The sequence below is a fragment of the Girardinichthys multiradiatus genome, chromosome 18 (genome assembly GCF_021462225.1).
Source record: "Girardinichthys multiradiatus isolate DD_20200921_A chromosome 18, DD_fGirMul_XY1, whole genome shotgun sequence".
NCBI lineage: Eukaryota > Metazoa > Chordata > Actinopteri > Cyprinodontiformes > Goodeidae > Girardinichthys > Girardinichthys multiradiatus.
In genome coordinates this window covers 34,711,549-34,737,228 of record NC_061810.1, presented here as the reverse complement: position 1 = coordinate 34,737,228, position 25,680 = coordinate 34,711,549, and the positions used below count along the sequence as shown (strand labels likewise).

At 39.6% G+C, this 25,680-nt stretch overlaps 1 protein-coding gene across 1 annotated transcript in view; it reads right to left on the bottom strand.

Annotated features, from left to right (window-relative positions):
• Positions 1-514: 514 nt before the first annotated feature.
• tada2a (transcriptional adaptor 2A) overlaps positions 515-25,680 on the bottom strand; it is a 35,562-nt gene continuing 10,396 nt past the window's right edge. Inside the window, exons 10-15 of the mRNA XM_047392542.1 lie at positions 19,162-19,272; positions 17,254-17,325; positions 12,257-12,389; positions 11,834-11,877; positions 8,317-8,396; positions 515-831 (exon numbers count right to left, since the gene is read on the bottom strand). Coding sequence (XP_047248498.1) covers positions 646-831; positions 8,317-8,396; positions 11,834-11,877; positions 12,257-12,389; positions 17,254-17,325; positions 19,162-19,272 — 626 coding nt within the window. The 3' untranslated portion in view covers positions 515-645. The remainder of the gene's footprint in view (positions 832-8,316; positions 8,397-11,833; positions 11,878-12,256; positions 12,390-17,253; positions 17,326-19,161; positions 19,273-25,680) is intronic.

Sequence of the window (25,680 nt, the reverse complement as noted above, 5' to 3'; positions counted from 1 at the left end):
ACATGAAGGTAATGACTGTGGTTTTCAGACATTAGGTCTACCCTAAACTTCCCATGAGAAGTATAAATGTTAACTTCTTTTGCAGCAGAAGCAGTCCAGGATAGTGATAATTTCATAAAATTATAAATTCAGATTGAGTATAAATTTTGAGGAAAAAAAAGTTACAAGGAATTGTATATTTATATTAGCAGTACAGGTGTAAAGCATGTTTTCCTGATAATAACTGCAATATGTTTGTGCTTTACCCTAATGTCAATATTAGTTGCTCCATCAACTTGACCACTCCCCATAAACTTTGTTTCTGTAAAACAATGGCTTAGATGCTGCAATCAGAATTACCTAAGGCTCTTAAATATTCACTATACCTTCAGGAAGATTTACAGAATACATGTAAAATATGTAAACAATTAACTAAAAGAAAAACAATTGAAGGTATGATGCATCAAATTATATTTAACTTTTTCAACAAAAGAAATAAATAACTGATATCAACAAGAGCCCATTAGAGACAGAGAACACCACAAACAATTTTATTATATGTAAAAACTGACAACCACAACAACATAATACTAGAAAAATACTGTCAGCGTGAGCGGGATTACAGTTAAATGAACCTCTGGCCGCAGTCCAGCCTCCTTTGACCTCCTAAGCCTTGGTGATGTATCCCTCTTTAATGAGGAAATCGTATATTTTCCGTGTCTTGTTGACGTCGATCTTGATCAGAGCTCGCGCCTGCGCCAGACGCAGCCCGCCCTGCCGCCTGCACTCGTTGAGCAAAGCCTGCTTGTACTCCAGGTAGGCCCCCGGCACGAGTCGCACCACCTGACACAACTACACGAACACACACGGAGATCAGAAACACAGCATTTAAAATGCAATGTGTCTTCTTACGGATGCTGTATGCTTCAGGAAAACTAACCTCCAGATGATAGGATGTTTTTTCTCTAGGTTACTCTGTTGGCTACATTAAATTACTAAGTTGAATTGTGAAGATACTTTTTACTTTTTCACAGGTGATGATTGAAAACAATCTAGCTGCAGTCAATTCTTTGTAAAACTCAGGAACAGGACAAAGTGCAAACATCATGCTGAGTCTGAGTCCTTGTTTAACCGTCTGGCCAAAGTTTATGGAAGCAAATCGTTACCATATTTCAAATGAAAAAGCATTTTCAGAAATGCTTTTTCATTTTAAGAATGTGGCTGCATTGTTTGACTCATAAATTAAATTAGTTATAAATAATCCTATTTGCATTTTAATTTTCTTCTACAAGACTGCTCATTCTTTCACTTAATTAAAATGAAAAAGAAAAAGACATTTGAGATTTATTTTTCAAAATGTACCCCAGTAAATAGTTACCAAAATTCAATTTGAAATGTAAAATTTGAAAATGAAAACACATTTACTGAAATGCTTTTTCATTTTAAGAATGTGGCTGCATTATTTGACCCATAAATAAAATTAGTAATCAATCATCCTATTTGCATTTTCTTCTTCATGACTGCACATTTTATGCCATAATCAAAAAGAAAACAAAGCAGACATTGCTTTTTTGTTTTCGTGGTCTGCCCGCAAAATACTGCCCAGAACTCGAAAACGAAAAAGCATTCCGAGCGGCGGGCGCAGCAGAGTGACGTCAGCAGCCGCTCTTCCTCAGCTCCCTGCTGACCGAGCTACCCAGCTTGTTCGGTAGGGGGCGCTGTGCACATCTGCATTGGCACCGAAGCTGCCACCAGACCTGCTGCAGGTTGGCAGGGGATTCCGCGAGGATGCCAGAAGGTGCCAGACTGGCCGTAAAAGCTTGCCAATGCGGTTGCCGCTGTTTTTGTGGAAGCTGATGCTGATTATCGGCAAATGAGTTGTCATTATTGTTATAGCCTGTTACCTTTACATAATGATTTCATTATTGATTATTATTTAATAAACAGCTTTAGACCCATAACATAAGGTGATTGTATTTACTTGACATGGAAAATAAATAGCACTATGTGTATGTGTGACGTGTTGAAAGGATGACGAAGATTTATTGCACAAACTGCCGGTTTATTATAGAGCAGCTATTCTGAATTGTCACTCACAGAAAATTATAAATAAATGCTTAAAAACATGCTGGATGTCCCAGGCCATAAGGCTGCCAGAGGATGCCACAGCCTGCCACCAGAGCTGCCAGTTCTGCCTGCCACTGCCACAAATTGAGCTCAGCCCTGCTGCAATTCAATCAATTTCTCGGCACGTTTGCAATGTAATGCAATGCAGACGTGCACAGCGCCCCCTACCGAACAAGATGTGTAGCTCGGTCAGCAGGGAGCTGAGGAAGAGCGGCTGCTGACGTCACTCTTCTGCGCCCGCCGCTCGGAATGCTTTTTCGTTTTCGAGTTCTGGGCAGTACTTTGCGGGCAGACCACGAAAATGAAAAAGCAATTTCTGCTTTGTTTTCTTTTTGATTATGGCATAAAATGTGCAGTCGTGAAGAAGAAAATGCAAATAGGATGATTGATTACTAATTTTATTTATGGGTCAAATAATGCAGCCACATTCTTAAAATGAAAAAGCATTTCAGCAAATGTGTTTTCATTTTCAAATTTTACATTTCAAATTGAATTTTGGTATCTATTTACTGGGGTACATTTTGAAAAATAAATCTCAAATGTCTTTTTCATTTTAATTAAGTGAAAGAATGAGCAGTCTTGAAGAAGAAAATTAAAATGCAAATAGGATTATTGATTACTAATTTCATTTATGAGTCAAACAATGCAGCTACATTCTTAAAATAAAAAAACATTTCTGAAAATGCTTTTTCATTTGAAATATGGTAACGATTTGCTTCCATAAACGTTATAACCTGAATGAGGTAAAATGTTCTGAACCTCAACAAAGAGAAGACTGAGGACATCAAAATTTGATCACCCACCCCCCGTACAGTGGGTGTTCTCCATTCTTTAACTCTTTAACTACTAGCAGTCTCTCTGCAGTAAGGAATCTGGGTTTTATTCTGGTCTGTTGTCTTAAATTGGACAAACAGATAAGTGCTGCTTTTAAGTCAACTTTATCCAACTAAGACTTATTGCTAAAGCGAAGCCTTTTCTATTTGTCCACAAAATGCAGTTAAAAGCCTTCAGCTGATTCAAAATGCTGCAGCAAGAGTTCTGATGAAAATTAAAAAGAGAGATCATATTTCTCCTATTTTAGCTTCCCTTCACTGGCTCCCTGTTAAATCCAGAATAGAATTTAAAACTCTCCTCCTCACATATAAAGCCCTTAATGATCTAGCTCCATCATACATCAGAGATCTGATTGTTCCATATGTTCCTAACAGAGCACTTCGTTCTCAGACTGCAGGTTTACTGGTGGTTCCTAGAATCTCTAGAAGTAGAATGGGAGGCAGATCCTTTAGTTATCAGGCTCTTCTCCTGTGGAACCAGCTCCCAGTTTTAGTCCGTGAGGCAAACACCCTGTCTACTTTTAAGGCTAGGCTTAAAACTTTCCTTTTTGATAAAGCTTATAGTTAGAGTGGCTTAGGTTACCCTGAGCTATCTCTGTAGTTATGCTGCTATAGGCTTAGGCTGCTGGAGGACCACTTTTACTCTCTCTGCTACATTTTCATACTATCCAGTTTTATGTTTTTTGCTGTTTCAGCTTTTAAGTCTATATTCTCTCTTTGTTTTTTCTCTTTCTAGAACCTACATCAGGCCTGACTCTGTGTTTAGTTGTGACACCTTCCTGAAGGGGGACATCAGCTGAGCTGCTGATTCCAACAACTTAATGTTTTCCTTCTACAGATGATACACTTGGCCCTGTCTTTCAGTGTTTAACCCTGTCTCTCCTAGACATAGCTACTGGCTGAGCTTCTACTGTGACTAACTGTAAGTACTCTCTTTCATACTCTAGACTGGAAAGCTGGCTCAGAGTTAATCTGCTTAGCTGTCTTGCTCTCCTAGATGAAGCCACTAAAGGAGCTATAACCATAAATTTTTCACTTTTCCTTCCCATAGAAAGTACTCCTGGATCAGTGCTTCTGTGTTGTTTTTGTGTCTCTGCTCTGTTCTCTCTAACCCCCAGTCGGTCGTGGCAGATGGCCGCTCTCACTGAGCCTGGTTCTGCTGGAGGTTTCTTCCTGTTAAAAGGGAGTTTTTCCTCTCCACTGTCGCTACATGCTCAGTATGAGGGATTGCTGCAAAGTCAACGCCAGTGACTGTCCACTGTCTCTACATGCTCATCCAGGAGGAGTGAATGCTACAAATCTCTGACTCGATGCAATCTGCTGGGTTTCCTTAGATAGAAAAACTTTTAACCAATTTAAATAATAAACTGAATCTGACTGCAATGTTTGATAGTTAGGATTAATTGGAATGTATGTAAAAGGCTTGAAATCTGTGTGATTTGATTGAACTGACTTTGTAAAGTGCCTTGAGACGATGTGTTGTGAATTGGCGCTATATACACACGTGGACAAAATTGTTGGTTCCTCTCGGTTAATGAAAGAAAAACCCACAATGGTCACAGAAATAACTTGAATCTGACAAAGGTAATAATGAATAAAAATTCTATGAAAATGAACAAATGAAAGCCAGACTGCTTTTCAAACATGCTTCAACAGAATTATAAAAAAAAAATAATAACCTCATGAAACAGACCTGGACAAAAATGATATTAACTTGATATTTTGTTGCAAAACCTTTTGAGGCAATCGCTGCAATCAAATGATTCCTATAACTGTCAATGAGACTTCTGCATGACTCAGCAGGTATTTTGGTCCACTCCTCATGAGCAAACTGCTCCAGTTGTCTCAGGTTTGAAGCGTGACTTTTCCAGACGGCATGTTTCAGGTCCTTCAAAAGATGCTCAATAGGATTTAGGTCGGGGCTCATAGAAGGTCACTTCAGAATAGTCCAATGTTTCCTCTTAGCCATTCTTGGGTGTTTTTCAGCTGTTTTCATCCTGTTGCAAGACCCATGACCTGCGACTGAGACCAAGCTTTCTGACACTGGGCAGCACATTTCTCTCTAGAATCCCTTGATAGTCTTGAGATTTTATTATACCTTCACAGATTCAAGACACCCTGTGCCAGATGCAGCAAATCAGCCCCAGAACATAACAGAGCCTCCTTCATGTTTCACAGTAGGGACAGTGTTCGTTTCTTCATATGCTTCATCTTTCCATGTGTGAACATAGAGCTGATGTGCCTTGCCAAAAAGTTACATTTTTGTCTCATCTGTCCAAAGGACATTCTCCCAGAAGCTTTGTGGCTTGTCAACATGTAGTTTGGCAAATTCCAGTCTGGCTTTTTATGATTTGTTTTCAACAATGGTGTTCTCCTTGGTCGTCTCCCATTAAGTCCACTTTGTCTCAAACTACGTCAGATGGTGCGATCTGACACTGATGTTCCTTGAGCTTGAAGTTCACTTCTATTCTCTTTAGAGGTTTTTCTGGGCTCTTTTGTTCCCGTTCATATTATCCGTCTCTTTGTCATCAATTTTCCTCCTGCAGCCACGTCCAGGGAGGTTGGCTACAGTCTCATGGATCTTAAATTTCTAAATAATATGTGCAGCTGTAGTCACAGGAACATGAAGCTGCTTCGAGATGGTCTTATAACCTTTACCTTTAACATGCTTGTTTATAATTTTCTGTCTACTCTCCTGAGACGACTCTTTCCTTCGCTTCCTCTGGTCCATGTTGAGTGTGGTACACACCATGTCACCAAACAGCACAGTGACGACCTGTAGCCCTATATATAGGCCCACTGAATGATTACAAGAATGTAGACACCTGTGATGCTAATTAATGGACACACCTTGATTTAACATGTCCCTTTGGTCACATTATTTTCAGGGGTACCATCATTTTTGTCCAGGTCTGTTTCATGAGTTTATTTTTTTAAATAATTCTCTTCAAGCATGTTTGAAAAGCAATGTCTGACTTTCATTTGTTCATTTTCATAGAATTTTTATTCATTATTACCTTTGTCAGATTCAAGTTATTTCTGTGACCATTGTGGGTTTTTCTTTCATTAACCGAGGGGTACCTACTATTTTGTCCATGTGTGTAAATAAAACTGAATTGAATTATCTCTCTCTTGAGAAGGTTATTCCTGCTTTCATCACTTCTTGTCTGGCCTATTGTAAGTCTTTTGACGGGCTGGACTAATTATCCCTGCTGTGTTTACAGATAGTTAACACTGCAGCTCGTCTTTGAACTGGTACAAAGAAGCAAGAACACATACGTCCAGTATTGAAACTTTTCACTGTCCTTCTGTCCGTCTTCGCATTAATTTTACAATTTTGTTGCTCATTTTTAAAGTTTTACATGGTCTAGCCCCATCCTATCTACGTGATCTCCTCAACATCCACAAACTTTGGAGAGCACTCCGGCCAACCAGATGTTCTGAGATCACAGTTAAAATATAGGTGATCGAGCGTTCGCTGTGGCCGCCCTAAGACTGTGGAATACCTTACCTCTACATGACACACAGCTCAGAGAACAGATCCATGTAACTTTATTTTAAAATCTCTGGTTGACAGAAAAAAAATGTTGATTGGCTGAGTATGAGATGCTAAAATGTTCTTAGAAATCTTACCTCTTATAACTGAGTTATAAGTTAAAGATACACAGAGACAGTTACAATACACAGCAACTGAGAAAGAGAAACAACATTGTTTGTTTTATGCGTCTCTTAAACATAGAGCCTGATGAAATATGAACGCATTCCTTCCACCACTGCACTTTGAGATTCACTGCTGTAAAATTACAGCTGCAAACTCTGAAACACAACAATTAGTCAGCACCAGGGAAGCAGTATGGGTATAATGGCTGCCTCTGTGACAGTACAAAACTTTCTAACCACGCTTCTAAGTCAGACACTGAAACGCAAACAAGTTCAGCTGGACCTGTTACTGAAATTAACACTTGAGGTTAGGGTGGCCATGGGAACTTCTGTTCTTGTAGCAAATGTTCCTGAGCAACAAAAGTAGCACAACAACAGCTTTGAGATCTTGGTTAACTGAATAACGAAGCTACTTGTTAATATTTACAGGAACTTGAGTGCATTGAAGTTAACTAGTGTGATGTTCAGCACGTTTTCCAGCTAAAGAGTCACATAAATCTTGATTGATTATTCTTTCCCTTCAAGTGCCACATCAAGTAGTTGGTAAACAAAAATAACAAACTAAAGCTCAGGTTTTTCTTCTAAATGAAGTTTTTTCTTTCTCTTAAGGGCTAAGAAAAGACCAGGATCTACTACTTTCAACTGTTGGTATGATTACAAAGATGTAATTTATATTCATTTCTCTTTACAGAATCGCTCATGACAGTCCACTACAAAGCTCTGAGATTTAGGAAAAATCTGAAACTCATCATTTGTTGTTTTCTAGCATTGTACGATCAGCTTTGTCGCTACGACCAATCCACTGACACATTCATCTTCCTAGAAATGTTCACATCAAATGTGACCATGTCCATTCAGTAAACGGGTTCTCAGTGGGTCTTTCCTGGTTAAACACAGTATGAATAAATAAATAAAACGTGCAGATTTAAATTGTAAATATGCAAATGGAGCCCCAACCAAATATTAAAATGAACATACTTTTTAGAATCCTGACATTTCTATTTAAAATATCCTTTTTAATTGATTTCTAATTGTCTGAGACATTAATTTTTGTTGTTTTTTTTTATAAGCCATAATTATTAAAAGTACAAGATATAAAGACTTGAAATATTTAACTTTATGTGTAATGAATCTATATAAAAGTTTCATGTTTTAAAAATTTGACAAAAATATAAAACTTTTTCACAATATTCTAACTTTTCAGATGTGCCTGTGTATACATCTGTATATGAACTGGATCTGTTTACTGTGTAAAGTGCCTCGAGACATTTGTTGTGAATCAGCGATATATACATAAACTGAACTGAACTTAACTGAAGTCATTATAGGACATCAACATTTCTAATCAAAGTTTTCCTACTGGCAGAGAAGTGGCTGCATAGGAAAAGATAAAGCTTTATGTGAATTTAAGAGTAAATGTTTGGATTACATTATTAGAAAACAGAGAGCTATTTCCTTTCTGCCTATTCAGACAAACACGTTGCCAGAGTTTTAAACTTGGACTGACTCAGCAGCTTTCTCTTTTAGAAATCCTAAAATGTCAGCTTATAGAGACAAATACCCATTTTGTTTTGTATAAAAGAGCATTTAAATGCACCTAAAGCCTGTTGGGTAGGTTTTAAAAATCAGTGAAGCTACAACACTGAGGGCAGGAAAGGCATCATCATCATCATCTGCAGCATCCTGAATGTCTGTGTGTGAGCTGCCACGCCTGTACCTCCTTCTCACGCTCGTTGAGCTTCTCTGTCCCTGGAAGTCCAGTCAGGTTGAGAGGAGGGGCGCTCCGCCTGCCTGTTGCTGCGCAGCAGAAATTAAATAACATTCAAACAGACAATTAACACCACAACGCTGCTTTAAGCATCAGACAACACATCGTCATGAGAACAAGACATTACGAAGCATGAACTGGCTGTGCTGATCATTGGTTTATTTATAGTTTGGTTACAGATTTCCCTGTAATCTTAACTGGTTTTAGCATATGTTTTTAAACATTTTATTGAAATTTCTTTGAAAATGGATCTTTTGGTTACTAGCAAATGTCTTTACACTTGCTGTCAAAACAAAGACAAAATTTGTTCTCCTTTCTTCCGCTGACTTTTTTAAATATTTCAGATGCCCTCTAAACCTTTAAATTTGCCCTGGTAAAAATGTGTAAGAAATATTTTTGCTGTAGTACAATCTCTTAATGATTTATAATCAAACCTTTACTTTTAGTATACAGTATTATTAAAAGAAAATACTATGTGTTCCAGTGAGGATTGTTTGTCAGATTACCAATATTTTTAAAAATAACAACCTTTAAGCATTTATAAAACACACCTTTCAAAAAGCCCACATTTCTGTATGAAAACAGTTTTTTATTGGTGTGTTGTAATATTCTAATCTTAAATGTTGTATTTTCATTCACTGTAAGCAGAACATCCTCATAAATAACAGAGATAAAGACTTGAAAACGTCAATTTGTGTGCAGTTCATCTATATAATGTGACCATTCTCAGACCATTCTCTCACAATCTCTTCCAACCTGGGAACTTTAATGGACTTGTGTCTGTTCTGGTTCTGTTAGATCTCAGTGCTGCATTTGATACAGTCGACCATAATATTCTCTTAGAAAGGCTGGAATATGCTGTAGGGATCAGGGGAACAGCGCTAGGCTGGTTTAAATCTTATCTGTCTGACAGTTTCCAGTTTGTTCATGTAAATGATAAATCATCTTTAAACTCCAGGGTTAATTGTGGAGTACCACAGGGTTCAGTACGTGGGCCAATTCTCTTTATTATATATATGCTTCCAATAGGTCAAATTATCAGGCAGCATGGGATAAATTTTCACTGTTACGCTGATGATACTCAGCTTTACTTATCCATAAATCCTGATGAGCCCAACCAGTTAGATAGACTACAAGCATGTCTTGAAGACATAAAAACTTGTATCACTTTAAATTTTCTGCTTCTAAATTCAGACAAGACAGAAGTTGTCGTCTTTGGACCGGAGTCTTTAAAAAAGAAACTGCTTAGTCAATCACTTAACCTGGATGGCATTAAATTGACCTCTGATAATAAAGTAAAAAACCTTGGTGTTATTGTTGACCAGGACATGTCATTTAAATCCCATATTAAACAGGTTTCTAGGATTTCCTTCTTTCATCTCCGGAACATTGACAAAATTAGAAATATTCTATCCAGGAGTGACGCTGAAAAACTAGTCCATGCATTTGTTACTTCAAGGCTGGACTATTGTAATTCTTTACTATCAGGATGTCCACAAAAGGCAGTTAAAAGCCTTCAGCTGATTCAAAATGCTGCAGCAAGAGTTCTGATGAAAATTAAAAAGAGAGATCATATTTCTCCTATTTTAGCTTCCCTTCATTGGCTCCCTGTTAAATCCAGAATAGAATTTAAAATTCTCCTCCTCACATATAAAGCCCTTAATGATCTAGCTCCATCATACATCAGAGATCTGATTGTTCCCTATGTTCCTAACAGAGCACTTCGTTCTCAGACTGCAGGTTTACTGGTGGTTCCTAGAGTCTCTAGAAGTAGAATGGAAGGCAGATCCTTTAGTTATCAGGCTCCTCTCCTGTGGAACCAGCTCCCAGCTTTAGTCCGTGAGGCAAACACCCTGTCTACATTTACGGCTAGGCTTAAAACTTTCCTTTTTGATAAAGCTTATAGTTAGAGTGGCTTAATTTAACAGGGAGGGAGGAAGGCTCCCTCCCTGCCTTGAGACAACACTGTTGTAAATAAGCGCCGTTTAACTAAATAATCTGAACTGAAACTATCTGTGTAGTTATGCTGCTATAGGCTTAGGCTGCTGGAGGACATAACGACCACTTTCACCCTCTTCGCTACATTCTCACACTACTCTCCAATTTTGCATTATTTGCTGTTATTTCAGCTTTTAACCTTGTTCTCTCTATTCTCTTCCTAGAAGCTACACCTGGCCTGACTGTGTCACCTTTCTGGAGAGGGGAATCGTCCGAGCTTCTGCTGGCAACAACTTAATGCTCACCCTCCACATGGCCCTGTCTTTTAGTGTTTAACCCTTTCTCTCTCCTAGACATGGCTACTGACTGAGCATCTACTGTGACTAACTCTATGTGCTCTCTTTCAGACTCTAACCTTGAAAACTGGCTCAGAGTTTATCTGTTCTTTCTTTCTAGATGAAACGACTAAAGGAGCTACATCCATTAACATTTACTTTTCCTTCCCATAGAAAGTACTCCTGGATCAGTGCTTCTGTGTTCTTTTTGTGTCTCTGCTCTGTTCTCTCTAACCCCCAGTTGGTCGTGGCAGATGGCCGCTCACACTGAGCCTGGTTCTGCTGGAGGTTTCTTCCTGTTAAAAGGGAGTTTTTCCTCTCCACTGTCGCTACATGCATGTTCAGTATGAGGGATTGCTGCAAAGTCAACACCAGTGACTGTCCTCTGTCTCTACATGCTCATCCAGGAGGAGTGAATGCTACAAGTCACTGACTGGATGCAATCTGCTGGCTTTCCTTAGACAGAAAAACTTTTTATCCAATTTGAATAAATAACTAACTCTGACTGCACTGTTCAATTGTTAGTATTAATTGGAATGTATGTACCTGATTGTTGTGAATTGCCTTGAGACAACATGTGTTGTGAATTGGCGCTATATAAATAAACTGAATTGAATTGAACTTTGTTAGACTGCAAGGCATCATGAACAATGAGATTTTAAATATTGGCTTCCAATGGCGCTTTTGACAGGATAAGGATCAAAAACATATGACCAAATCAACACATAAATGGTTTATCAGACACAGAATCAATATTCTTCAATAGCCATTTTAGAAAACCTGCGGTGAGCAGAAGAGAAGACAGCAACAGAGAGAACCGAGGACTCTGCATGATCTAGAGAGACTTTGCGGTGAGGAAAAGTCAAACATTCCTCTTTCTGTATCCTCAAACCTTGTTTATTGATATAGGAGAAGACTAAGACCCAAGATAAGTGTAGCACCGCTGATTTTGTTTAAAATAATTATTTCTTAACTTGTGATTTTCCCCACTGAATTAATGTACTGAAATTAAAGGTTAAGAGTTTTCTAAAATGTGTTTTAAACGAGTGAAAGAGTAGCATAAATATGCATGCAGACATGTATTTCTGAGTATTTAAGGACAGAGGATCTATTGTTGTGACTGAGCCTGGGGCCATGCTAAGATGACACAGAGGATGGAGCACAGAGGAAGACTTGGAAGGGAAACTTTGTACCTGACACTGTGATTGTTGTGACAGCTGGAGTGACGCCAGCATCTCTGTAACAAAGAGGGGAAAAAGCATTATTATCTCTGCTGCCGTGTTTATGCAGACACACATCCCACTTACATGCAGCATCTCTGGGCTTTTTTCTCTCTCACTCCAGAATGTCATCCAAAAAAGATGAATCACTATGTTTGAGTTTTTATTTAGAGGTGGAACTTGGATATCAGCCAAAGAAAATGACGAAGACAAAATAAACTAGAGCAGCACATGTTAAAAGGCAGCACAGACTGAGATGGAAATAGGATCCACAGTACTGCAAATGTCTGCTTGATTCATCTCAGCATGACATAGGTCAGCATCTCCGGGGGAGCAATGGCACCACCGGCCTGTTTATTACACGCTGATCAACAGGCGGACCGATCAGAGCCTCACATCGCAGCCTGTTTGCTGAGCCACTGCTGACATGCTCTGCCGTCCTGAATGTACTGCAGAACATCATTCAACATGGTCCTCTTCCTCCGCTCATCCTCGCGAATCCTCTTCACCCTCTCGTACACCTTCGCACCTGATGGCAGTGACAAAGGCACACAAAATGCATGACAAAGGGTTTAAATAAAGAGCTGCAGCAAACGATAATTGTTAATTTTTGGCTGTGTGCCAGAGTCATGAATGGAAAGCGGTGCAAAGCATTGCCAAGTTCTGACGGCATAACTTGCAAGAAAACACGCCCTAAATGTTACAGGAATTAAGAGATCAAGAAAAATGATTACATTTCACCTAAATTTCCGGTCTCATATTTCCACCTAGAGACACAGTTTGACCTTTGGATTGTTGTACACATTAAATTGTCTCTTAAACAATGAAGACAGCTTTTTCATAACTGCTACGGTTTCATTAAATTAATCATTTAAGTTAGGATCAATATTTTGGAAAGTTTTCCCTTTAGAGTATAAAGTACAGATTTTGCTGCTAGAGTGTAGGGAGATTCTTGGATATCGGGAAATTCTCAGTTTTTACCTCACCATACAAATCATATAGAGACCGCTGCTTACAGTTCAAAACATTTTTCTAAAATGACCCACAGTTCAAACAGCATTTGTTTGGGCCTATACCTCTGGTATGATTTCACTTGTCTTCATAGACCCATTGCAGCATTCTCCCTCTAGTTGGCCCAAATAATACAGTGCAATGCTGTATTAAAGAAGAGCGAGAAACTCAGAGGAAAGCTAAGACGTCCCAAATCCCAAACACTTGTTCACATGAATACACACTAAGGTTTAGAAAGATAGTGTTCATTAAAAACAATACAACACCTTCAGATCAAAACCTTCAGATCACGATCAAATGTGGTGTTTGCTTTTTATTACAGCTATATTTACATTTGTTTACTGGAATATTTCTCTTTAATTATGATTTTGCCCGACACTATAGTGGTGTCGCTCATTGTGTAACGCCTGAAGGCGCCTAGCTGTAGCACGAAACCTCTTCCTGTCCACCCACCTTGGCGGCATGGGGAAGCAACTCCCTGATCAGAGGGTGTGGAGCTGGTTGGTAGTGTAAATTGGTACAAACAATGTAAAATATCCCCATAGCTCATCGTTATCTCTGACAGTTTTAAATGTTTTCCTTTAGTAATTATTTGTCTCAGTGCTATAGCTATAAATAGCTGATCTGGCTTTAGCTAGCTTAGGCTATAGCGTTATATATTTGTGGGTCGCAGAAGTTACTAAAGCTCTGTTTGTTATGGAAGGCATTAACAGTAAAAAACTACAATGTAAATAATTTTTCAGAACAACTTACTGATGCAAGGGAATTCCATCCATGCTAACACGGCTGCTAAGGTACAATCAGGAATGCATTTTCTGACGTCTCAAACTATAAAATACTGCTGTGAAAAAAGTCGCAGGGGTAGATAAAGTAATAAATGTCCAATAAAAAATGTCTTTACCCTTGCTGAGCACATTTCCATCACCTAACTCAGATTTGAATGGGGATTGGGAAACATATCGTAGTTTATTAAAAAAAACAAACAATGCTTTCTCTCTGCAATATTAATTTTTTAGCCCTGATTTACAGTTGTCTCTTGGTGTCTGCAGACCAGTGCAGTGCGGATGCCAAGGAAACATAAAAATGCAATGGGTCTATAAGAAAAACTGAGGTGCTTCATGTTCTGTTCTTCATTCTGCTAAGTTAAAAAGGAGGAAATCACCATGACAACCAAAGAGTTCCAGTATAGGCATAGATGTTGCGTGTCCTTCTTTTCGTAGGGCGAAGATCAGAACAAATAAAGACTTCAAATTCCTAATGGTCTTAAACCAGCAATGAAAAAGCGATTTAATTATGTTTTTAAAATAAAGGTAATAGATCCTACTTAAAAAAAGACATATATGGTGGAGTAGGTTTCAAATTCCTAATGTATCAATGCTAGAGGTCAACAAGGGAGTAATATGGAGTTTAAAAATAAAGCCAATAGATACACTTCAAAGTAAGAGACTCTAATCTTTGATTATCATTAGATTCTACACCAGAACTTAACAGGGTAATTTACTCTTTCAAAATTAAACTTTGCAGATACTTTATTAAAATAAAAGCCTTAATTTGTAGATCAGTTTAGATCAGGGGTGTTGAATTACAAACTTTAAGGGCCTGGTCTGAAAGATCAATCAAATGGCTAAATTATTTCTCACCATACAATCAGGTTTTACAGAGTCCTGTTAATGACCAAATTATCTGATTCAGGCGAGCTGAAGGTGAGAAAAAATGTTGATTCCACATTCCTATTGGAACCAAGTGGAAGAACATTATGGAGAACCCTGAGCATCCTCTTCATGAGACTGTCCTACAACAACAGAGTGTCTTCAGTCAGAGGCTTCTTCAGATGTGCTGTAAGACGGAGCGCTACAGGAGATCCTTCCTGCCCACAGACATCAGCATCTACAACGGCTCTTTGAGGAAACCTTCATAATATGAGCTATAACAACATTTAATTTCCCTTTGGAATTAATAAAGTATTTTTGAATTGAATTGAATTTGATATGTTGTTGGCCTTTCAAAATAATGCTTAAATATACTCTTCATAATAAAAGAGTCAATATTTCATACTACAGGTCCTTCTCAAAATATTAGCATATTGTGATAAAGTTCATTATTTTCCATAATGTCATGATGAAAATTTAACATTCATATATTTTAGATTCATTGCACACTAACTGAAATATTTCAGGTCTTTTATTGTCTTAATACGGATGATTTTGGCATACAGCTCATGAAAACCCAAAGTTCCTATCTCACAAAATTAGCATATCATTAAAAGGGTCTCTAAACGAGCTATGAACCTAATCATCTGAATCAACGAGTTAACTCTAAACACCTGCAAAAGATTCCTGAGGTCTTTAAAACTCCCAGCCTGGTTCATCACTCAAAACCCCAATCATGGGTAAGACTACTGACCTGACTGCTGTCCAGAAGGCCACTATTGACACCCTCAAGCAAGAGGGTAAGACACAGAAAGAAATTTCTGAACGAATAGGCTGTTCCCAGAGTGCTGTATCAAGGCACCTCAGTGGGAAGTCTGTGGGAAGGAAAAAGTGTGGCAGAAAACGCTGCACAACGAGAAGAGGTGACCGGACCCTGAGGAAGATTGTGGAGAAGGGCCAATTCCAGACCTTGGGGGACCTGCGGAAGCAGTGGACTGAGTCTGGAGTAGAAACACCCAGAGCCACCGTGCACAGGCGTGTGCAGGAAATGGGCTACAGGTGCCGCATTCCCCAGGTCAAGCCACTTTTGAACCAGAAACAGCGGCAGAAGCGCCTGACCTGGGCTACAGAGAAGCAGCACTGGACTGTTGCTCAGTGGTCCAAAGTACTTTTTTCGGATGAAAGCAAATTCTGAATGTCATTCGGAAATCAAGGTGCCAGAGTCTGGAGGAAGACTGTGGAGAAGGAAATGCCAAAATGCCAGAAGTCCAGTGTCAAGTACCCACAGTCAGTGATGGTCTGGGGTGCCGTGTCAGCTGCTGGTGTTGGTCCACTGTGTTTTATCAAGGGCAGGGTCAATGCAGCTAGCTATCAGGAGATTTTGGAGCACTTCATGCTTCCATCTGCTGAAAAGCTTTATGGAGATGAAGATTTCATTTTTCAGCGCGACCTGGCACCTGCTCACAGTGCCAAAACCACTGGTAAATGGTTTACTGACCATGGTATCACTGTGCTCAATTGGCCTGCCAACTCTCCTGACCTGAACCCCATAGAGAATCTGTGGGATATTGTGAAGAGAACGTTGAGAGACTCAAGACCCAACACTCTGGATGAGCTAAAGGCCGCTATCGAAGCATCCTGGGCCTCCATAAGACCTCAGCAGTGCCACAGGCTGATTGCCTCCATGCCACGCCGCATTGAAGCAGTCATTTCTGCAAAAGGATTCCTGACCAAGTATTGAGTGCATAACTGTACATGATTATTTGAAGGTTGACGTTTTTTGTATTAAAAACACTTTTCTTTTATTGGTCGGATGAAATATGCTAATTTTGTGAGATAGAAATTTTGGGTTTTCATGAGCTGTATGTCAAAATCATCCGTATTAAGACAATAAAAGACCTGAAATATTTCAGTTAGTGTGCAATGAATCTAAAATATATGAATGTTAAATTTTCATCATGACATTATGGAAAATAATGAACTTAATCACAATATGCTAATATTTTGAGAAGGACCTGTATGGTGGCCGACACATGTGCGCAGTGCGTTTAGCCATTTGCTGTGTGTTTGTACCTCTGTGATGATTGAACACATGGGCACATGTGAAAATTGCAAACTGCAAAACACAAACACAAAAAAATTTATGCAACAGAAAAACGTTGAAAAAGAAAAATGGTAAGTGGTCGTATAATATTTCCTATTATTATAGCAGCATATTTACATCGGTAATATTAGTGAGCGACTCCCCCTAGTGGTCTGGTGCATTTCCGTTTTGTGGAGCGAGTTTGCAGCTTTTCTTAACTTGCTGCTGTTTTTGCTTTTTGCTGTTGTTTTCATATTTGCAGCAGCTTTCCTTTTGCTTTTGTCTATTATCTGTGATTGCAACATTTAAAATAGAAAGTTTTCCTTTTACGGTTCAATCATCACAAAGGTACTTTAAAGTTCCTCATGGCCTTTAAAGGCCACAATTCATATCTACTAGGATAAACCAGGCATTATGATTTAAAAGAGTACCAGGAGGCAGGCACTATCAAAACCTTTTCAGGAATTTTATAGTTTACTTTATGTTGCTCCACAGCTCAACCTGATCAAAGATTTCTAATCATCGCTTTTTACTGAATAACATTAAACAATCCTAACTGCCCTAAATATGAGAACTAAATATAAACAAACTCTGGCTTATATGTGGAAGGTGTTTTTAAACAGAAATTGAGAACATCCAACTCAACTCACTGCAGAAGGACTTGATTCCTGCTTTCCTGTATTCCTGCAGCCTGCGGATCTCTCTCCTCAGCTCAAACTCAACTGTGAAGAGAAAGTGATGAAGGCTGTTTAATGCAAATCTGCACAGACTGTTCCATAAACAGTCCGGAACATGATGCACAATAAATCCACATTCAGAGACACAAAAGCAAGTCAAGACAGTTGTGCAGATGCAAAAATTGAATTAGATTGTTCATTTGGTTGAATATATACAGTACAGTTAAAATCAGATGCTTATACACGTTGCATAAAAAGACAAAACCGTTTTTCCTCACTGCCCGTCATCGAATTAGGTCAATTAAGATTACCAACATTATTACTATTTGCTTGATGCTAGAATAAGCAAACATTACTTGCTTGATGGATATTTACCCCATTCCTCCAGACAGAACTGGTCAGGTTTATGCACCACCTAGCACACACACCTTTTCATCTCTGATCACAAAAGTTCTACAGAAAGCAGGGCTTTGTGACGGCTCCAAAACAACCACTTTGTAACTAATCTGCTTGTATGATTAGGGTCACCTTCCATTTAGAAGTCCCATTTTGCAAGCTTCAACTTCGTGGTTGATGTCTTGAGATGCTGCTCCAATATTTTCACATAATGTGTTTTCCACATGATTCCATCTGATTTGTAAATTACACCAGTCGCTCCTGCAGCATTTAACATAATGCTGCCAGCCCCTTACTTCACGGTGAGAAGGTGTTCTCAGGTTTGCCAGCCTTCCACTCTCCTAGACCTTCATTATGGCCAAACGGTTAAATTTTCATCATACCAGAGGACATGCCCCTAGAAACAAAGGTCTTTATCTCCAAGTTTATGTATAAACTGTAATCTGGCTTTTTTATGTTGCTTTCGGAGTACTGGCTTCTTCCTCTCTGAGTGGCCTTTCAGCACATGTCGGTACAGGACTCGTTTAACTGTTGAGAACAACACTACCTTACCAGCCTTACCCCACATCTATATAAGACATTTGCCTTTTGTTCTCAAGCTCCAACCCGTACAGCAGCTGGACAAACAAGCTTATGTGTGTATTTACACTTCATGTGACAGTAAACATATAAAGACAGGAATCAGTAGAAAACACCTTGCCTGGTGTTGCTCAACGACAAGAACAAGAAATCTGCATCTACCCATACAGGGGAAGAAATATTGAGTCTTTGCCAAGTCTGAAAATCTTAAAAAAAAAAAAAAAGTAGCAATCAGCGCTACGGCACATTTTCAGAAACTTCAGCCAGAATCATGCGTGCAGCACCTGCTGCAGCTAGAGACACCTCCCCCCCCCACACACACACACACAAATACACACACAACACTCACAGTTACCAGCAGAGGCAGAAAGAAAAGGACGTTACAGAGCTACAGCTGTGTGTAAAAGGCTGAGCAGATCATGCCACACTAGGCGCAAACGCTGCAGTGTTACATGTCACGCCTCAAACTGCTGAATGCAGACATGCCTTCAGAAAGCAGGCATGTGTTCAGGGAATATTACATCAGCCCAGGTTTGTTCACCATACAAGAATAAGGGCAAGTCCTAAAGCACAATATCTGTGGCAAGAAGTATAGTAAAGTGCATCCTCTTAAGAGCAACATTTTCTTCTAATCTTGTAAAATCCAAAGAAAACTTAAAAAAAACCCATCAGAAAACCATCAAAAGATTAAAGCCAAATTCTGGCTCTCGTCAAGTCAAATACAAACACACTTTCTAAAAACAGAAAGCAGTAATGTCACTTCATTTTACCACCAAACCTAAAAGCTACATCCTTTCAGAGCGAAATCTGCAAGCGAGGTTTACACAGTCTGGCCAGATTTTTGCTGGATAAATGCTGGGCATGTTTGCCTGTGAACGAGCCAGATACACTCAGCCAAATACTAACGTGCATGACTTTCGATGAATTTGTCATGTTCGGTTGGTCCAACCACTCTGGCAAACCTTCTCATAACATCATACAGCTCCTGCACCTCCTTCGGGTAGCATCGCTCCAGCACTAACAAAAGAGAGAAGAGAGGAGAGGAGTGAGTGGGCAGCAGATACAGACAAATATAACTCAGAAACATGAAAGAAACTATCCACCCCCTCAGATACATTTAGACAGTTTAATAAACACCAGAGAACAAACCTGTGACCGCATACAGCTCTGGCCTGAAGTTTACATCCAATCATAACAGGCATGGATGTCATTTAATGGCTTTTAATGATGCATTTGAACAATTATTTCTCAAAAGGGTAAAAAACATTTAACTTTTGTGTTTTTTTTTTTACAGAACAAGAGTAACAGTAAATGGTTTTTTTGGTGAGTAGCACTTTTTCCAGTCATGCAGACTACTCGGAGAGTTCAAAGTGCAGGGGTGCATGTTTCCTAAACCACACAGGGTCATAATTATACATATTAACATTTTGGTATATTTCCCATAACAAGCTGCAGTTCGACCATGGTTTTTGCACTTATTCCCAAGCTTCTGGCATATGGCTACCAGGATACTTGACCACTCTTCTTGGTTGAAATGATGAGGTTCACATGAATAAGGGAATAGGGAATCTGTGGAGGGAGAAAAAGATTAGGGTGATGGCAGCTTCCAGCTTCAAAGACTTGGAGCTCATCACCAATAAAAACAAATCATTGTTTTTCTAAATTGATACTCCTTTTACATCGTATGATCATCCTTTGAGAAATGTCTGACTTTGTCCCTTTTAGAAACAATTTTAGAAATAATTTTACATCTAAATCTGTCAGGGGTATGAATAACTTTGGAATGTAGATCACAACTAGATGTTCCAATTCAATTCAATTCCAATTCAAAAATACTTTATTAATCCCAAAGGGAAATTAAATGTTGTTGTAGCTCATTATGAAGGTTTCCTAAAAGAGCCGTTGTAGATGCTGTCTGTGAGCAGGAAGGATCTCCTGTAGCGCTCCGTCTTACAGCAGATCTGAAGAAGCCTCTGACTGAAGACACTCTGTTGTTGTAGGACAGTCTCATGAAGAGGATGCTCAGGGTTCTCCATAATGTTCTTCAGTTTATGAAGAATCTGTCTTTCCACAATGATCTCCAGAAGTTCCAGAGGAGTCCCCAGAACAGAGCCAGCCTTTTTTATCAGCTTGTTGAGCTTTTTTAAGTCCCTGGCTCTGATGCTGCTTCCCCAGCAGATGATGGTAGAAGAGATCACACTCTCCACAACAGACTTATAGAAGATATGCAGCATCTTGCTGCAAACACCAAAGGACCTAAGCTTCCTCAAGAAGTACAGTCTGCTCTGTCCCTTCTTGTAGATGGCTTCACAGTTGCATCTCCACTCTAGTCTGTTGTCCAGGTGAACACCGAGGTATTTATACTCCTCCACCACCTCCACTTCTTCTCCCATGATAGAAATAGTTTTTGACTTATTCCTGTTTCTCTTAAAATCTACAATCATCTCCTTTGTTTTAATCACATTCAAAATGAGATGATTGTTTCCACACCATGCCACAAAGCGGTCCACCACCTTCCTGTACTCAGCTTCTTGTCCATCTCTGATCCACCCCACGACTGCAGAATCATCTGAGTATTTCTGCAGATGACAGGAGTCTGTCTTGTACTGGAAGTCTGAGGTGTACATAGTGAAGAGGAATGGTGAGAGTACAGTCCCCTGTGGTGCTTCTGTGCTGCTGACTACCTGCTTAGACTCACAACCCTTCAGTCTCACAAACTGTGGTCTGTTTGTCAGGTAGTCTTTGATCCAGGAGATTGTTGAGGCCTCCACCTGAGTCTTCTGGAGTTTCTGACAAAGCAAATCAGGTTGGATTGTATTAAATGCACTGGAGAAATCAAAGAACATGATCCTCACAGTGCTGCTGGCTTTATCCAGATGACAGTGGGTTTGTTGAAGCAGGTGTATGATGGCATCTTCAACTCCAACTCCACAGCGATAAGCAAACTGAAGGGGATCCTGATGGTTTACTGTTTGCTTACTCAGGTTGGCCAACAGGAGTTTCTCTAGGACCTTCATGATGTGGGATGTGAGGGCAACAAGTCTATAGTCATTGAGGACTGATGGGTGAGTTTTCTTTGGTACCGGAAAAAGACAGGAGGTCTTCCACAACACTAGAACCTTCGTCTGGGCCAGGCTAAGGTTGAAGAGGTGCTGCAGAATCCCACAGAGCTGCTCTGCACAGGCCTTCGGGACTCTAGGGCTGACATGATCTGGACCTGCAGCCTTATTCCTGTTCAGTCTCTTCTGTTGTCTCTTCACCTGACTTCTTGAGACACACAGGTGGAAGGGGGAAGCAAAGGAAGCATCAGCATCTTCTGATATGGTTGAAGGTAGACATGTAGAAGCAGAAGGGTCTAGGGCTGAGGTGGAGGATAAAAAATTTGAGGAAGCATCTCACAGTTCTGGTGGGGATGATGTTATCCACACAGAAGTTTATATAGTCGGTTACACACAGTCATGGCATTGATGTCCTCTCCATGTGGCTGCCACAGTGCGTCCCAGTCTGTAGCCTCAAAGCAACCTTGCAGAGCTTCTTCAGCTTCATGTGACCATTTTCTCACAGTCCTCTTTATTACAGGTTGCCTCTGAACACGGGGCTTATATTTCGAGCAGAGAAAAACAAGATTGTGATCTGATTTGCCTAGAGCAGGTCTTGCCATTTGCATAAAACAAATCCAATGTTTTGTTTTCTCTGGTAGAGCAGCTGACAAACTGTTGAAACATTGGAAGTGTAGCAAAGAGTGAAGCATGGTTAAAATCACCAGAAATTGCCACAAAAGCATTGGGGTGTTGTGTCTGTAGCTTAGCAATAACTGAGCTGATGGCATCACATGCAGTGTCGGCAACAGCGGAAGGTGGAACGTAAACTGTTGCCAAAATAACACTGGTGAACTCTCTGGGTAAATAATATGGATGAAAACTTATTGCCAACAGTTCAATATCTGGACTGCAGAGATGACACTTCACAGTTACATGTCCTGGATTACACCATCTGTTGTTCACAAGTACTGCCAGTCCACCTCCTTTACATTTGCCGCTCCTCTTTAAATGTCTGTCTGCTCGTATGGTTAAAAAGCCCGGCAGAGAGACGCTGGAGTCGGGGATATGATCCTGCAGCCATGTCTCAGTACAACACATGACACTGCATGTCCGGTACTCTGGCTGGGTCCTTTGTAGGGCTTGGAGTTCATCCAACTTGTTTCCCAACAATCTCACATTGCCCATCATGATCGATGGAAGAGATGGTTTGAACTTCCTCCTTCTCTCTCTTCTCTTAGCTCCTGCTCTGCATCCACAGCGTCTCCTTTTCAACTCATCAGGGATTTGGGGTTGTAGCTTTTGAGATATTAATCAGCTGCTCCCAGTTGTAAGAAACAACCCCGTTGCCATGGCAATGCATCATAACAAATGTCAAAAAATAGAAAGTATTAGGAAAAATCTTCCAAACTGCTACCGAACGATAATTAAAAAACAAAATAAAAATAAAACAAGCTTGTGATGCAATTAAATGCAGCAGTAAACAGGGTTGATGGAGGTCAAATTAGGGATAAAAAGAGGAATGATTTAGGATTTAAAGGAATGAAAGTGTGACTTCAACAGACCCACGGGTAGGTTTAGAGCATTGGTGTGGATGCACGCTCATGGAACAGTGATCAGAATAAAACCCTTCCTGTTATCACCACCACGCTGTGGATACTCTAGCTGATAGGATCTCCTGAGGCTGCTGAAGGGAGAGACTTTGTTTTCTGTAGCAGAATGGATCTTTCCTTCTTATCAAAAACAACTGTATATACAAAAAGCTATTAACACTCAGGGTATCTTTACACAGCTCTGTTTGCATAGTACAGTCAATACAAAGAAATAATCTTAAATTTTCAACACTATGTATGAGTTTTCCTCTCGAAGCACTCAATTTGGAGTGGGGAAATATTGAAATCATTAATGCAGTAACATTTTAAGATGATCATAAGCTTCGTTAATGCCAAACAAATAACATCAGTAACTGCTTGATAACGGGGGATTTGAATTTCTCCTCTTTTGTTTATTGCTTATTATTGTTTATTGTTTATTTGCAATGTGAGAGGAAGACGTTATCAGAAATATTGATTTCCAAGGTGCGTCGTTTTTAATCTGGTGAAGGAAATAAAAGGCCAACTGAACCAGTCAGCTGGGAGTTACCTGCTGCACTAAAACTGATTACAACTGTTCCCTGTAAAAACACCACCTGGTCCTAAAGTCACACTGAGGGAGGGAACAGACACATAAAATGCTCCTGAAGTAGGTTTGCCAAAACCCCGGGAAGGAACGGATAACTGATGAGTTAATCAAGTGCTAATCAGCTAATCAAGTGGTGATCCACTCCAGCATACGTCTGTTATTGACACATTAGTTCCAGCACGGTGAGACACCGCAGTAAAACTTCTAAAAGATAGATTTACTGTCACAGATACATAGATTTTTCATATGACATTTATTTGCATCTTAAGCAACCAAAATCAGAGAAACCTGCTTAAAATCCTTGACAGGTATTGTGGATTTGTTTTTAGGTAAATAATAACAGAGGATGACGTGTACACTACAGAGCCTCACAAAAGTATTCAACCACAAACCACAGTGCTCTTTAATTAGATTTTAAGTAATAAACAAACACAAAGTAGTCCAGTCCATATTTGCGTTGGGAAAAAGTAATTTTAATTTAATCTCAGCATAAATGCAGCTGTTCTGTGGAGGCCTCAGAGGTTTGCGGCATCAAGAGGACAAAAGAACACAGCAGAGAAGGCTGAGGAGAATATGACACGACTGCAATCCAACCAAGACATTTGTTCAGCTAAACCTCCATGGTCCAGCAAGGCGAGCGTTAACCAGAAATGTTACTCTGGAGGAGCTGCAGAGATCCCCTGCTCAGGTGGGAGAATCTGTTGACAGGACAACTATTTGCTACGCAACCCACAAACATGGCTTCAATCAAAGGCTAGCATGAAGAAAGCAAAAAGAGGTCTTGATTACAACTGACTAGAAAACCAGCAGGGCAGCAAAGGTGCACAAAGTATCAAATTGCGACCATCATTACAATGCTCGTGTACAATACTGCGATCCCAAAGGAATGCTTAAATGCAATATCTGGTAGGATGTTATTTTTTAAGTGTCATGCAGGCGAATTGTGCGTGGCACTGATATATTTGGCCTGTGGGATAGATTATCACTGTCCTCAATGCCCACATTTGATGTACATTTCTGGTAGTGGTGATCTTAAAGCTCACAAACTGTGATAGACACAATGCAATGAAATAAAAGAGCCACGAAAATACGGATTGATCGTGATCAATAAACCAAAACGAAATTTTTCTGTCTACATGCAAAACACTGTGTGTGTGTGTGAGAGAGGGAGAGAGCAATCATAGTAGAAAACTTGATGGAGGCTACAGTGGTGAAGCTCAACATCCAGAAATATTAAACCCGGAACAACACTAACTATAGAACCTGGAGTGGTTTAGATCAAAGAACATTCATGTGTTAGTATGGCCTAGTCAAAGTCCATACCTAAATCTCGCTGAGAATCTGTGGCAGTACTTGACAACTGATAATCACAGATGCACTCCATCCACTCTGACTGAGCTTGAGCTGTTTTGCGAAGATGCATTGGCAAAATATTCATTCTCTAGATGTGCAAAGTTGGATCGACATGTCCCAAAAGATGAAATTAGAACAAAGAAATACTTAAGTAATAAGTTTTCTTTTTACTTACGTATTAGCCTTCTTAATCAGGACCTGAGTCCAAATTTCATACCTTAACATGTAAATGTGAGCTGGTATGACAATAAAAATCCTTGAATCCTGAAATATTCCACAAAATTCTGGCTTAAAGGCAATATAAATGCTTGTCACTTTTTTAAGATTCCGGTTTATAAAAATAAAATTTGAAAATCCTGTGCCGTTTTTCTACTACTTTACAAATATGTGTACTTTGAGACGGTCTATTAAATAAACCAATCTAAATCAGAATTAAATACGTTGAGGTTTGTGGTCCAAAATGTGACAACGTTCAAGGGGGATAAATACTTTTGCAAATAAACCGTAAACATTCAAGATTTACAAGCTGTCCAACAACCAAACTGAGCTTAGAGGACACATAAACTGTAAATCAAAATTTCCTTTCAGATTTTTTCCTTTTCTTATCCTTTCAGATTACAATCCACTGCAGAAAAAATACATCTTATACTCAATGAAACATTCAGCATCTCTCCTGCATGAAAAACAGAAACACATCCCTGTCCGCATAATTTGCAAGAGCAACGCTCTCCTGGTGTGTGTTCACACATCTAACTCCCTGAACATGGACACAAACTCTAAGACTTGTTGTGTTCGCCTGAAAGCTTCGGCCGCGTTGCTGAGTAACAGACGAGCGGCGAAGCCCGAGAGGAGA